Here is a 16,488-nt window from a genome sequence, read left to right as displayed (position 1 = left end):
ACATCGCCACAACTAAATAAAGTTATTAACCGCTAAACCTCTGGCCTCCCACATCACTACCACTTACTAAACCTATTAACCCCTAAACCGCCAGCCCCTCACATTGCCATAAACTAAATTAAGCTATTAACCCCTAAACCTAACAACCCGCTAACTTTATATTAAATATTAACTCATCCCTATCTTATAATAAATTTAAACTTACCTTTAGAATTAAATTAAACTATTAACCTACCCTAACTATTATCCTAAAATGACATTAAACTATATTAAACTATTAATTAACCTACCCTAACTATTATCCTAAAATGACATTAAACTATATTAATGGGACACTGTACCCAAAATTTTTCTTTTGTAATGCAGAAAGAACATGCAATTTTAAGCAACTTTCTAATTTACTCCTATTATCAATTTTTCTTTGTTCTCTTGCTATCTTTATTTGAAAAAGAAGACATCTAAGCTTATTTTGGGTTTAGTACTCTGGACAGCACTTTTTTATTGGTGAATGAATTTATCCACCAATCAGCAAGGACAACCCAGGTTGTTCACCAAAAATGGGCCGGCATCTAAACTTACATTTTTGCATTTCAAATAAAGATACCAAGAGAATGAAGAAAATTTGATAAAAGGAATACATGAGAAAGTTGCTTAAAATGTCATGCTCAATCTGAATTACGAAAGAAAAAATTTGGGTACAGTGTCCCTTTAACCCCTTAACGACCGAGGACGTGCAGGGTACGTCCTCAAAAAAAAGGCAGTTAATGCCTGAGAACGTACCCTGCACGTCCTCGGTGTGGAAAGCAGCTGGAAGCGATCCTGTTTGCTTCCAGCTGCTTTCCGGTTATTGCAGTGATGCCTCGATATGGAGGCATCCTGCAATAACCTTTTGAAGCCATCCGATGCAGAGAGAGCCACTCTGTGGCCCTCTCTGCACCGGAGATCGGTGGCTTCCTTCGTTGGTGGGTGGGAGCATTACCGGGAGGCGGGTGGCGGCCATCGATGGCCCTGGAGATGTGGAGGGGGGTGGGATCGTGGGCGGGGATGCCCGGGGGCGCGCACGGGGGCGCGCGCGTGCACGGGAGGGCGGGCGCGTGCACGGGGAGGGAGCGGGTGGGAACCGCTACACTACAGAAAAAGGTGCAATCAGTTTAAAATAAGTGAAAAAAAAAAACGATCAATGAGGTGGTTGGGGTTTGTGGTGGTGGGGGGGGGTTTGGGGAAGCTACACTACAGATAAAAAAAAAATAAGAAAAAAAAGCACTTTTTTGTGTAAGCTGGGTACTGGCAGACAGCTGCCAGTACCCAAGATGGCCCCAATAAGGCAGATAGGGAAGGTTACAGAGCTGTTTTGGGGGGATCAGGGAGGTTGGAGGCTAAGGGGGGTCCTATACAGCAGAATAATTATTATTTTTTTTAAAAAAAAAAACCTAAACCCCACAAAAAGCTTTTATTTTAGTACTGGCAGACTTTCTGCCAGTACTTAAGATGGCGGGGACAATTGTGGGGTGGGGGAGGGAAGGGAGCTGTTTGGGAGGGATCAGGGGGTCTGATGTGTCAGGTGGGAGGCTGATCTCTACACTAAAGCTAAAATTAACCCTGCAAGCTCCCTACAAACTTCCTAATTAACCCCTTCACTGCTAGCCATAATACACGTGTGATGCGCAGCAGCATTTTGCGGCCTTCTAATTACCAGAAAGCAATGCCAAAGTCATATATATCTGCTATTTCTGAGCAAAGGGGATCCCAGAGAAGCATTTACAACCATTTGTGCCATAATTGCACAAGCTGTTTGTAAATGATTTCAGTGAGAAACCTAAAATTGTGAAAAATTTAACGTTTTTTTTTTTATTTGATCGCATTTGGGGGTGAAATGGTGGCATGAAATATACCAAAATGGGCCTAGATCATTACTTTGGGTTGTCTACTACACTACACTAAAGCTAAAATTAACCATACAAGCTCCCTACAAGCTCCCTAATTAACCCCTGCACTGCTGGGCATAATACACGTGTGGTGCGCAGCGGCATTTAGCGGCCTTCTAATTACCAAAAAGCAATTACAAAGCCATATATGTCTGCTATTTCTGAACAAAGGGGATCCCAGAGAAGCATTTACAACCATTTGTGCCATAATTGCACAAGCTGTTTGTAAATAATTTCAGTGAGAAACCGAAAGTTTGTGAAAAAATTTGTGAAAAAGTGAGCGATATTTTGTATTTGATCGCATTTGGCGGTGAAATGGTGGCATGAAATATACCAAAATTGGCCTAGATTAATACTTTGGGATGTCTTCTAAAAAAAAATATATACATGTCAATTGATATTCAGGGATTCCTGAAAGATATTAGTGTTCCAATGTAACTAGCGCTAATTTTGAAAAAAAGTAGTTTGGAAATAGCAAAATGCTACTTGTATTTATGGCCCTATAGCTTTCAAAAAAAGCAAAGAACATGTAAATATTAGGTATTTCTAAACTCAGGACAAAATTTAGAAACTATTTAGCATGTTTTTTTTTTGGTGGTTGTAGATGTGTAACAGATTTTGGGGGTCAAAGTTAAAAAAAGTGTGTTTTTTTCCATTTTTTCCTCATATTTTATAATTTTTTTTATAGTAAATTATAAGATATGATGAAAATAATGGTATTTTTAGAAAGTTAATTTAATGGCGAGAAAAACGGTATATAATATGTGTGGGTACAGTAAATGAGTAAGAGGGAAATTACAGCTAAACACAAACACCGCAAAAATGTAAAAATAGCCTTGGTCCCAAACGGACAGAAAATGGAAAAGTGCTGTGGTTAAACTAATAATTAATCTACCCTAACTATTATACTAAAATGACATTAAACTATATTAAACTAATAATTAATCTACCCTAACTATTATACTAAAATGACATTAAACTATATTAAACTAATAATTAATCTACCCTAACTATTATACTAAAATGACATTAAACTATATTAAACTAATAATTAATCTACCCTAACTTTTATACTAAAATTAAATTAAACTATATTACATATTTAAACACCTAACCCTACTCAAATTATTTAAATCTACTATTAAATATTACTAAGTTGCAAAAAAAATAAACGCTAAGTTACAAAAAATAAAAAAACACTAACTTACACAAAATAAAAAACAAACTATCAACTATTTAAACTAATTACACTTAATCTAAGAGCCCTATGAAAATAAAAAAGCCCCCCCAAAATAAAACCCCCCTCTAGCCTACAATAAACTACCAATGGCCCTTAAAAGGGCCTTTTGCGGGGCATTGCCTCAATGAAATCAGCTCTTTTACCTGTAAATAAAAATACAAATACCCCCACCAACAGTAAAACCCACCACCCACACAACCAACCCCCCAATTAAAAACCTATCTAAAAAACTTACGGCTAGATTTAGAGTTTTGTCAGTAAGGACCCGCGTAGCTAACGCCGGCTTTTTTCTGGCCGCACCATAAAAATAACTCTGGTATTGAGAGTCCACATAAAGGCTGCATTAGGCTCCAAAAAAGGAGCGTAGAGCATATTTAACGCAGCTTCAACTCTCGATACCAGAGTTGCTTACGGACGCGGCCAGCCTCAAAAACGTGCTCGTGCACGATTCCCCCATAGGAAACAATGGGGCTGTTTGAGCTGAAAAAAAACCTAACACCTGCAAAAAAAGCTGCGTTCAGCTCCTAACGCAGCCCCATTGTTTGCTATGGGGAAACACTTCCTACGTCTGCACCTAACACCCTAACATGTACCCCGAGTCTAAACACCCCTAACCTTACACTTATTAACCTCTAATCTGCCGCCCCCGCTATCGCTGACCCCTGCATATTATTATTAACCCCTAATCTGCCACTCCGTAAACCGCCGCTACTTACATTATCCTTATGTACCCCTAATCTGCTGCCCCTAACACCGCCGACCCCTATATTATATTTATTAACCCCTAATCTGCCGAGCGGACCGCACCGCTATTATAATAAAGTTATTAACCCCTAATCCGCCTCACTAACCCTATAATAAATAGTATTAACCCCTAATCTGCCCTCCCTAACATCGCCGACACCTAACTTCAATTATTAACCCCTAATCTGCCGACTGGAGCTCACCGCTATTCTAATAAATGTATTAACCCCTAAAGCTAAGTCTAACCCTAACACTAACACCCCCCTAAATTAAATATAATTTTAATCTAACGAAATTAATTAACTATTATTAAATAAATTATTCCTATTTAAAGCAAAATACTTACCTGTAAAATAAATCCTAATATAGCTACAATATAAATTATAATTACATTGTAGCTATTTTAGGATTAATATTTATTTTACAGGCAACTTTGTAATTATTTTAACCAGGTACAATAGCTATCAAATAGTTAAGAACTATTTAATAGCTACCTAGTTAAAATAATAACAAAATTACCTTTAAAATAAATCCTAACCTAAGTTACAATTAAACCTAACACTACACTATCAATAAATTAATTAAATAAACTACCTACAATTATCTACAATTAAACCTAACACTACACTATCAATACATTAATTAAATAAAATACCTACCAATAACTACAATGAAATAAACTAACTAAAGTACAAAAAATAAAAAAGAACTGTTACAAAAAATAAAAAAATATTTACAAACATAAGAAAAATCTTACAACAATTTTAAACTAATTACACCTACTCTAAGCCCCCTAATAAAATAACAAAGCGCCCCAAAATAAAAAAATGCCCTACCCTATTCTAAATTACTAAAGTTCAAAGTTCTTTTACCTTACCAGCCCTGAACAGGGCCCTTTGCGGGGCATGCCCCAAGAAGTTCAGCTCTTTTGCCTGTAAAAAAAAAACATACAATACCCCCCCCAACATTACAACCCACCACCCACATACCCCTAATCTAACCCAAACCCCCCTTAAATAAACCTAACACTAAGCCCCTGAAGATCTCCCTACCTTATCTTCACCACGCCGGGTATCACCGATCCGTCCAGAAGAGGCTCCGAAGTCTTCCTCCTATCCGGCTGAAGTCTTCATCCAAGAAGGGGCTGAAGAGGTCCATCATCTTCGGAACAGCCAATAGAATGCGAAGGGCCCTTTGCGGGGCATGCCCCAAGAAGTTCAGCTCTTTTACCTGTAAAAAAAACCATACAATACCCCCCCCCAACATTACAACCCACCACCCACATACCCCTAATCAGCCAATCAGAATATTCCTACCTTAATTCCGATTGGCTGATAGAATCCTATCAGCCAATCGGAATTCGAGGGACGCCATCTTGGATGACGTCATTTAAAGGAACCGTCATTCGTCGTTCAGTCGTCGGGCAGGATGGATGTTCCGCGTCGGAGGTCTTCAGGATGCTGCCGCTTCGCTCCGGATGGATGATGATAGAAGATGCCGCTTGGATGAAGACTTCAATCGGATGGAAGACCTCTTCTGCCCCGCTTGGATGAAGACTTCGACCGGATCATAGACATCTTCAGCCCCCCACTTGGGCTTGGATCAGGACATCGGAGGAGCTCTTCTGGACCGATCGGTGAACCTGGCAGGGTGAAGACAAGGTAGGAAGATCTTCAGGGGCTTAGTGTTAGGTTTATTTAAGGGGGGTTTGGGTTAGATTAGGGGTATGTGGGTGGTGGGTTGTAATGTTGGGGGGGGGTATTGTATGTTTTTTTTACAGACAAAAGAGCTGAACTTCTTGGGGCATGCCCCGCAAAGGGCCCTGTTCAGGGCTGGTAAGGTAAAAGAGCTTTGAACTTTAGTAATTTAGAATAGGGTAGGGCATTTTTTTATTTTGGGGGCTTTGTTATTTTATTAGGGGGCTTAGAGTAGGTGTAATTAGTTTAAAATTGTTGTAAGATTTTTCTTATGTTTGTAAATATTTTTTTATTTTTTGTAACTTAGTTCTTTTTTATTTTTTGTACTTTAGTTAGTTTATTTAAATGTAGTTATTTGTAGGTATTTTATTTAATTAATGTATTGATAGTGTAGTGTTAGGTTTAATTGTAGGTAATTGTAGATATTTTATTTAATTAATTTAATGATAGTCTAGTGTTAGGTTTAATTGTAACTTAGGTTAGGATTTATTTTACAGGTAATTTTGTAATTATTTTAACTAGGTAACTATTAAATAGTTCTTAACTATTTAATAGCTATTGTACCTGGTTAAAATAATTACAAAGTTGCCTGTAAAATAAATATTAATCCTAAAATAGCTACAATGTAATTTTAATTTATATTGTAGCTATATTAGGATTTATTTTACAGGTAAGTATTTAGTTTTAAATAGGAATAAGTTATTTAATAAGAGTTAATTTATTTCGTTAGATTTAAATTATATTTAATTTATGGGGGTGTTAGGGTTAGGGTTAGAATTAGCTTTAGGGGTTTAAAAATTTATTAGAATAGCGGTGAGCTCCGGTCGGCAGATTAGGGGTTAATGTTTGAAGTTAGGTGTCGGCGATGTTAGGGAGGGCAGATTAGGGGTTAATACTATTTATTATAGGGTTAGTGAGGCGGATTAGGGGTTAATAACTTTATTATAATAGCGGTGCGGTCCGCTCGGCAGATTAGGGGTTAATAAGTGTAGGTAGGTAGCGGCGATGTTGTGGGGGGCAGATTAGGGGTTAATAAATATAATATAGGGGTCGGCGGTGTTAGGGGCAGCAGATTAGGGGTACATAAGGATAACTTAAGTAGCGGCGCTTTGCGGTCGGCAGATTAGGGGTTAATTATTGTAAGTAGTTTGCGGCGACGTTTTGGGGGGCAGATTAGGGGTTAATAAATAAAATACAGGGGTCGGCGGTGTTAGGGGCAGCAGATTAGGGGTACATAAGGATAACGTAGGTGGCGGTCGGCAGATTAGGGGTTAAAAAAATTTAATCGAGTGGCGGCGATGTGGGGGGACCTCGGTTTAGGGGTACATAGGTAGTTTATGGGTGTTAGTGTACTTTAGAGTACAGTAGTTAAGAGCTTTATGAACCGGCGTTAGCCCAAAAAGCTCTTAACTACTGACTTTTTTCTGCGGCTGGAGTTTTGTCGTTAGATTTCTAACGCTCACTTCAGACACGACTCTAAATACCGGAGCTAGAAAGATCCGATTGAAAAGATAGGATACGCAATTGACGTAAGGGGATCTGCGGTATGGAAAAGTCGCGGCTGAAAAGTGAGCGTTAGACAATTTTTTGAGTGACTCCAAATACCGGAGTTAGCCTCTAACGCTGGTTTTCACGGCTACCGCCAAACTCCAAATCTAGGCCTTAAGCTCCCCATTGCCCTGAAAAGGGCATTTGGATGGGCATTGCCCTTAAGGGCATTTAGCTCTTTTTCAGCCCAAACCCCTAATCTAAAAATAAAACCCACCCAATAAACCCTTAAAAAAACCTAACACTAACCCCCGAAGATCCACTTACAGTTTTTGAAGACCCGACATCCATCCTCAACGAAGCGGCAGAAGTCCTCAGCGAAGCGGACAGAAGTCTTCATCCAAGCGGGCCGAAGTCTTCATCCAAACCGGCAGAAGTCTTCATCCAGACTGCATCTTCTATCATCATCCATCCGGTGTGGAGCGGCTCCATCTTCAAGACATCCGGCGTGGAGCATCCTCTTCTTCCAATGTCTTCTGAACAATGAAGTTTCCCTTTAAATGACGTCATCCAAGATGGCTTCCCTTACATTCCGATTGGCTGATAGAATGCTATCAGCCAATAGGAATTAAGGTGGAAAAAATCTTATTGGCTGTTGTAATCAGCCAGTAGGATTGAACTTTCATCCTATTGGCTGATCCAATCAGCCAATAGGATTGAGCTTGCATTCTATTGGCTATTCCAATCAGCCAATATAATGCAAGCTCAATCCTATTGGCTGATCCAATCAGCCAATAGGATGAAAGCTCAATCCTATTGGCTGATTGCAATAGTGGTTAGTTTTTTGTAGCTTAGTAATATTTAATAGTAGATTTAAATAATTTGAGTAGGGTTAGGTGTTTAAATATGTAATATAGTTTAATGTAATTTTAGTATAATAGTTAGGGTAAGTTAATTAATAGTTTAATATAGTTTAATGTAATTGTAGGATATCTTTAGCTTGTTATCTATTACTACTCCCAAATCCCTTTCCTCCTGTGTTTGGCTAAGTCTTGTCCCATTTAAATAATATGTTGCCTGCTTATTTTTACTTCCAAAATGTAGAACCTTGCATTTTCCTTTATTAAATCTCATTTTCCATTTACCTGCCCATACTTCTAATTTTTGCAGGTCCCTTTGTAACGAAAGTTCATCCTGCTCTGACCTAATGACCTTACTTAACTTAGTATCATCTGCAAAAATAGAGATGTCGCTATTTAATCCTAGCTCCAAGTCATTTATAAAAATATTAAAAAGAATAGGGCCCAGCACTGATCCCTGGGGTACTCCACTGATTACCTTTGTCCAATCTGAGTATGATCCATTTACTACTACTCGTTGCTCCCTATCTTTTATCCAGCTATTTATCCACAAACTAACATTTTCAGCTAATCCCAGTCCCTTAGTTTTGTGCATTAATCTCTCATGTGGCACTGTATCAAACGCCTTTGCAACATCTAAGTATATCACATCAACTGATTCCCCTTTATCTATATTTTTACTTACTTCCTCATAGAATCTAATTAGATTAGTTTGACATGATCTATTTCTCATAAAACCATGCTGACTAGAACTCATAATCTTGTTTACACGAATATGCTCATCAATATAATCCCTTATAATCCCTTCAAATATCTTCCCCACTATTGATGTCAGACTAACTGGTCTATAGCTTCCTGGATCATCCCTACTTCCCTTTTTGAAGAGTGGCACCACATCAGCTTTACGCCAATCCTTGGGTACCATGCCTGAGAATAATGAGTCTTGAAAAGAGTAGAGGTTTGTCTATAACATTGCTTCCCTCAACACCCTTGGGTGTATTCCATCTGGGCCTGGAATTTTATTTATCTTAATATTATCCAATTTGTTCCTGATATCCTGTATACATAACCCAATTAATGGTATGGGCTGGCATGTTCTATTTTGTTCCAAAGTATAATCCAATGGTTCCTCTCTTGTGTATACTGAAGAAAAAAACTGGTTTAGTATCTCAGCCTTCTCCCTGTCACTGTTAATCATGCTACCCTCCCCGCATTTTAATGTACCTATATTGTCTTTCTTAGATTTTTTGCTATTTATGTACTTAAATAATCTTTTAGGGTTAGATTTAGAATCCTTTGCAATTAAGTTTTCATTTCCAATTTTGGCTAATTTGATTGCTTTTTTGCATGCTTTGTTACATTCCTTATAAATATGGAATTTTGAGTCTGTACTATTTTCTTTGAATAATTTAAATGCCCTACGTTTTTTCCTAATTTCTCTTAGCACATTTATATTCAGCCACATTGGCTTGGATTTTTTATTTTTATTTTTAGAACCATATGGTATTTGTTTATATGTAGATTTATTTAACAAAGTTTTAAATGTTATCCATTTATCCTCTGTATTTTTATTAGAGAATACTTTGTCCCAATTTATGTTATTTAATGATTTCCTTAAATCGTTGAATTTTGCTTTCTTAAAATTTAAAGTCTTGGTTAAACCTTTAAGACACTGCTTATGAAAGGAAATTTCAAATGTGACCATGTTATGATCACTGTTACCCAAATGTTCTTTGACTTCTATGTTTGATATTATATCTGTATTATTTGATAGCACTAAATCCAATATAGCGTTACTCCTAGTTGGCTCCTCTATTAATTGTGACAAGAAGTTATCCCTGAGAACATTTATAAATCTATCCACCTTAGCTGAATTACTAGTTTCATTGGCCCAGTTTATATCAGGGTAGTTAAAATCTCCCATAATTACAGCACTGTTATTAGCAGCCTTACCGATTTGTATTAGTAGTTGAGTTTCATCCAGGTCACTAATGTTGGGGGGCTTGTAGCATGTTCCTAGTAATATTTTTTTAGGATTTTTCACCCCACTCTTTATTTCCACCCACAGGGTCTCTACATTGTCACCTGTATCAGAAATATCTTCCCTTATTGTAGGTTTAAGGTTAGGATTAATATACATGCAAATTCCTCCACCCCTTTTATTATTTATGTCCCTTCTAAATAAAGTATACCCCTCTAAGTTAACTGCCCAGTCATGTGAATTATCCAACCAAGTTTCAGTTATACTGATAACATCATAGTCCTCTTATGCAACTAAGAGCGTCAGCTCCCCCATTTTACCTGTCATGCTTCTTGCATTTGTTATCATACATTTAATTTTCATGTTCTTTCTGCTGATACTTGGTGTGCTTTCCTCCATACTTTCTAATGTGACATTTCTTAAGTCATCCCTTCCTTGAGATATCAAAGGACTGACAGATTCACAGACTGATCTCTCTATTCTATTGTGTTCTAACTGACCCTCCCCCCTTTGCCTAGTTTAAAAGATTCTCTAAACTTGCTACCATCCTTTCCCCCAACACACCTGCACCCATGTCATTTAGATACAATCCATCCTTACTTACTTACTGTAATAGCTTAATTTATTTTATGGCGATGTGAGGGGCTGGCGGTTTAGGGGTTAATAGGTTTAGTAAGTGGTAGTGATGCGGGAGGCCAGAGGTTTAAGGGTTAATACATTTATTTAGTTGCGGAGGGTTCCGGGAGCGACGGTATAGGGGTTAATAACTTTATTTAGTTGTGGTGGGCTCCGGGAGCAGCGGGATAGGGGTTAATAATTTTATTTAGTTGCGGTGAGCTCTGGGAGCAGCGGGATAGGGGTTAATAACTTTATTAGAGTTGCGGTGGGCTCCGGGAGCAACGGGATGGGGGTTAATAACTTTATTTAGCTGCGGCGGGATAGGGGTTGAACATTTTGGTATAGTGGCGGTATTTAGTGACAGGGTATAAATAAAGTTGGGAAAAAGCCGAATAGCAGCGAGATCGATGACTGTTAGTTAACAACAGTCCGCTGCTCATCACCCCGTACTTGGTGCGCAGCTTTTTGACAGCTTTTTTGATAAATAAGGAGAGCGTATTCAGGTCCGCGGCCGCGATGTTAGGCGAGCGTATTGGTGCGGTCGAATGCAGCATAGTTGACAGCTTGATAAGTAGGTCTTTGTTTTTTAGATGTAGTAAATTCTGTAATGGGGACATTGAAGTAATTATATATAAAGGCAAGCAACACATTACAAATGTCTATATAAACATACATTTGCATTGTTTTACAGTCTAGGGACACACTCCTTTAAAATTCCACTGAATATGCTTATCTTATCTCCAGTACACAATTTCGAAAAGCTATAAATTGTCTTCTACACTGACCAAGCAATTACTGTGCAGAATGTTATAAAATTTCAAGGGCAAATGTTTATGATCCATCAGGATGAATTGCAGTCTCTCAGAAGCTATGCAAAAAAACACTTTTTTTTCCAGAGTTAAATTACAGGTAAAGCAGGTAAAATAAATTAAGTAAAATGAAAAGTTTTAATTAAATATTTTATGAGGAATTTAATTTTGGATTTAATGTCTCTTCAATCGTGGCCGAACTGTTAGCCGATGGACATTTGGCCGACGGACATTTGGCCGACAGACAATAGTCCGACACACAAGTGGCTGTCAGATAACAGTTCGGCCACAAGATAGATACATAGATTAGATAGATTTGATAAATAGATATATATTCGATAGACATACAGAGAATTACAAGACTTGCGGGCTGAGACCCATGGTAAGGTTCCAAGAGGCGTTTGCGGAACAGAGCACGATGGGGCGTATCTGCCCTCGGCCGAAATCAGAACGTGATTCAGCATTCTGTCCGTCGGCCAAATGTCCGTCTGACAGAATGCTGTCAGCAAATTGTCTGTCGGCATTTTGTCAGAGCACCCTCTTTAATAGTGTTTGAAAACAGTTACTATGTGAATATTGTAGGGTTGCCACCTCAGCCATGCTTTCCTGGACACTTATGAGTTACACGTGATGCAGGGTGTGCAGAGGGGAACATGAAAAGTGATGTCCAGGGCCACAATTTGTGCACTGTCCAGGGATGAAATTCATGTTCCTACCTGTATACACTGCAGCATGTGTAACTCATAAGTGTCCAGTAAAACATGGCCGAGGTGCCAACCCTAGAATATTAAAAATAGCTACAGTTGTTTGTTTTATATAAGGGTAAGACAATTTATCAGCTGTATGAAATAGGCTCAGAACTGGCAGGGTATGTGTTGCATTAGAAGTTTGGTATAACTGTGTGTGTTTTAAATGTAATATATGTCTGTTTTATATTTCCCATCTGTCATTGTTTTAGTGTTAGGCCTTGATATGCTTGTTATTCATATCACAATAATAATAATATAATAATGAAGATTATGATCATAAGGAACTATAATGTTCAGTTATTCTTTTATAAATAAATATATTGAAGAACTTTATGGCTCTTGGTTTTCTTTCAGCTTCTTCCAAAGCATTGTGCTGCGACTATCAGCAAAGCCAGAAACAAGAAACTGAGAAAGCCTCCTCCTAAGAAAGCAGAACCAGAACAAGAAAAACCAGGAGCAGAGAGCCAAAGAAAAAACCGCAGCCTGACCACAAAGTAAGCAGTAGCACTTAGCCTTAATTAGATTTACACAATAGATTGTAACTTACTTACAGTATTTCAGTGCCCTGTTGTTAATTAGTCATGTAACACTAGCACGTGATTCTTGCACAAGAGGGAAATGTGTATTAAAGGGACATAAAGTGCAAAATGAAATAATGTTCTAATGTGTCAGATCATTGTATCCTTGTGTGGTTGCTTGCATGTAACAGTGTGTTTAACCCCTTGCACATGTGACCTAGCTGAACATATCTGTTGAGCCAATGAAAAGAAGCATATGTATGAAGCCACCAATCACCAGCAAACTCCCAGTAGTGCAGTGCCCCAGAGCCTACCTATGTAAGCTTTTCAATAAAGGATAACAAGAGAACAAAGTACAATTGATAATAAAAGTAATTTGAAAGGCCAATTAAAATTGGATGCTCTGGCTTAATCACGAAAGTTTAATTTTGACTGTATATCCCTGTAACTTAACCCAACACTGTTGGTGGGTTGTATCCCTAGTACATTGTATCACATTTAACAGTGATAATGTTTACAAGAATATTTCAAATAAAATTATAGTACAAAATGTTTTTGGAATTCACCACTGTACTTTAAAAAACAAACAAAAAAAACCGTTGATGTCTCTTTTACAGTGTGGTGTCAAAAATCCTTGTGTCACATTTTTGTTGTAAAAAAAAAGTTAGTAGTTAATCTTTTTAGTAATGACAGCCATAAATCTCAGTAATGTCACTGCTTTGATACCATACACTTTGATTTGGTTGATCACATTACTAATTATTGACAAAGAAAGCGATTTCACAACCACCCATTGTATTTTGGTATATCTGAAATATTTTTTTGCTCCTACTGATGAAATTACATATATTTGGAAAAATTGGAATGCAATGGGGTTATTTAGAAACTAACATAAGAAAAAGCTGAATCACATAGATGTGTTTATTTATCTTGTATTCCACAGCATGGACAAGTTACATTTGACGCTCTGTGAACTCTCAATGGCTTTAAACCATGTGAAGAGTTTAATGGTGTTTGAGCATACAATTACACCTGCAGAATACCTGAGCTCCCAACTGGAGATAAGACTCAGCCGGTATGTGCAATAAACAGAACATTGTTCACATTATGTTTATACATTCTATTTAGTAACTGCTCACCTCCCAAGGTATGTTCAGGACACAATATTTTGATACTTAAACATTATCTAAATATATTTTGTTATAAATTTTAAGTCAGATCAGTTTATCTAATGAAGAATTGTGTACTAAGTGGGGGAATATATAAATATATATAGATTTGTAACAATACTAGCATTGTTACAAATCTTTAGGTATGTGTGTCTTTTAAAGACTGGATCTATTTGCATGTAAATGATACATTTATATATGTATATTCATTTATTTCAGGGCTTTAGTATGGATGGTAGGCTGGAATTCAAATACTAAAGAGATTCAAAGACCCTCTGAGGTCCTACAGGGTATGCGTTCGTACCTCTGCACTTTAGAGTCTATTGGCCATTTGGTTAATATTGACATAACACGTGCCATACGGAATACCTTGTTGCAGCAGACACAACATGTTGATGCTAATGGAGAGCAAACCATGACAGCTTTGTACACCAACTGGTAAAGTATATAATTGAAAAGTACATTTATTTAAATAATAATAAGCTAGATACTCGTATGTAATATGCTAAACGTAACATAAAATAATTGATTTATAAGAACTATGAAGTTGTTTGAGATGTATGATTTCTAATCACAATGCAAAGCAGAAAAATTACCATTTAAGGCACAAGTTACAAGTTGAGTGCTAATGACAGCGGGGGTGTGATATCAATATCACTGGACCACACTAAAATTAGCGTGCAAATTGATTACAAGTCCATGGTAAAACAGATTTACCATAGAAGATTTAGCTTGGCCGACATCCGTTTAGTGCACCCTATACTATATCAATATTGTTCATATTACAAAGTTGTGGATTGCGCTTGAGCAGTGTAACAAAACTGTTCTCTTTATTTTTAAATATATGTTTCTATATATATCTATTTATACAATATATATATACATACAGTATACACTGATAGTGATAGTGATGATCACAGAGGCGCCACATATGAGGCTGATGATAATTCCAGTAAACCCACTAAAGGGCAGCTCTTCAAAGGAATGAATGCAATCTGGATAACAAAGGAAGAGAAAAAGAAGGCGCTCAAATGGCAAGTTCAGCTTTCTTTTATATGTGCTGTGTGCTGTGGGTATCCAGGACATTGCCTATATCGAATGTGAGCTAGCTGGGAAGCTTTATATGTGTGATAAGTGCTTAAAATTTGTGAGTATATTTCCTTTTGGGGCCATTGAGTGTGGTTGGAGGGGTCTCACACTTGAGATAATACGCCATTGGAGCACCTTCTTTTTCTCTTCCTTTGTTATCCAATATATATATATATATATATATACCTTCAAAATATAGAAAGCACTCTCAGTATCTTCCAAAGCCATGAAAATATAATATATAAATTATAATATAATTTTTGAGGGGGCTACTACTGAAAGTTTGGATATATATATATATATATATATATATATATATAAATATTTATATATATAGTATATATATATATAATTATAAACAGTCAGAAATGAAGTGCACTCACTTGGTCTTAGAACTTTATTGTCAAGTAGTTAACCTTTTCAGGGGTTTAGCCCCTTCCTCAGACATATAGCAAGTAAAAAAACAAGACAAACTTACTCCAGACACCAGCCACCATTATATACATATGCCGCTATGCACCGTGATCTGTTGGGTAGTGGCGCCACCCACAAGTGATGTCATCATCCTGGGCAACATGGAATTACGGCTGTTGAAATAAAAACACAACTTTTATGGGATCAGGGCACATACAATAATCAACATATATACATAATGTATTTGTCACATATATATTGCTGAGCATACCCATTTGTATCATAATAAGCCTCAATAGATAGATACGATATGCACATAAAGTAATACCCCCGTTGCCATAGCAACCTAAGTCAACACAATCACTGTTATGGACAGAACACGAGTGATTAATCAGTCTTATCTTTAGATCATTATATATTTAGCAGCCTAGCATAATGATGTCAGCGTATTCTTCATAATTGAGTTATGCAGATAATAGTATCACAGATTATCATATATAGAGACAAACCAAATCATAAACATGTTGTCATGGAAACCGCATGCCATATAATAGCCATAGATGTATGCTCTATATATTTTAACCTGGTTACCTGATAAATAAGTAGTTAGTACCATTCTCATTTTATAATAAGGGCATGCACACAAGAACTATCTGAAGCACTGACTAACAGGGTCCTAGTATCTACTTAAACCTAACCAGATACCTATTAATGTGAACGTTTTAAACAACCCTAGTTAATTTTGTCAATAAACATAAGAGAGAACCTGTAGGAAGAAAAGACAAGGTTACACATATTCATATTAAAGAAAAATATTCATATTATAGAAAAATATGCCAAACCAAATGGGTATTTAAACCCTTTGGAACCAGGGTGTCTAGTGTGTATGTCCATCGTGCCTCTCTCTGGAGCAATATTTTATTCCTGTCACCTCCCCAATGCAGTGAGAGGACATGATCAATTATTGTGTATTTTAGATCATTAACAGTATGCTTAGTCTCCTGAAAGTGGCGAGCCACATGTTGCTCTGATGAGCCCTTCTTGAGAGCTGTCTGAATTGCGGACCTATGGTTTGCCATGCTTGTCCGTAGGTCATCGCTCGTTTTTCCTACATAGAAGAGTCCGCAGATGCAGTTCAATAAATACAAAATGTGTGTTGTAGTACAAGTCACACAATGTTTATGATA

At 37.2% G+C, this 16,488-nt stretch overlaps 1 protein-coding gene across 1 annotated transcript in view; it reads left to right on the top strand.

The window, feature by feature from the left end:
• The window catches only part of NCKAP1L (NCK associated protein 1 like), a 605,812-nt gene that overhangs the window by 333,971 nt on the left and 255,353 nt on the right, over positions 1-16,488 (top strand). Inside the window, exons 19-21 of the mRNA XM_053708267.1 lie at positions 12,466-12,605; positions 13,573-13,704; positions 14,018-14,236. Coding sequence (XP_053564242.1) covers positions 12,466-12,605; positions 13,573-13,704; positions 14,018-14,236 — 491 coding nt within the window. The remainder of the gene's footprint in view (positions 1-12,465; positions 12,606-13,572; positions 13,705-14,017; positions 14,237-16,488) is intronic.

The sequence above is a fragment of the Bombina bombina genome, chromosome 3 (assembly GCF_027579735.1).
Source record: "Bombina bombina isolate aBomBom1 chromosome 3, aBomBom1.pri, whole genome shotgun sequence".
NCBI classification, from domain to species: Eukaryota; Metazoa; Chordata; class Amphibia; order Anura; family Bombinatoridae; genus Bombina; species Bombina bombina.
Note: the sequence above shows the minus strand (reverse complement) of the source record. Positions and strands in the feature narration are given on the sequence as shown.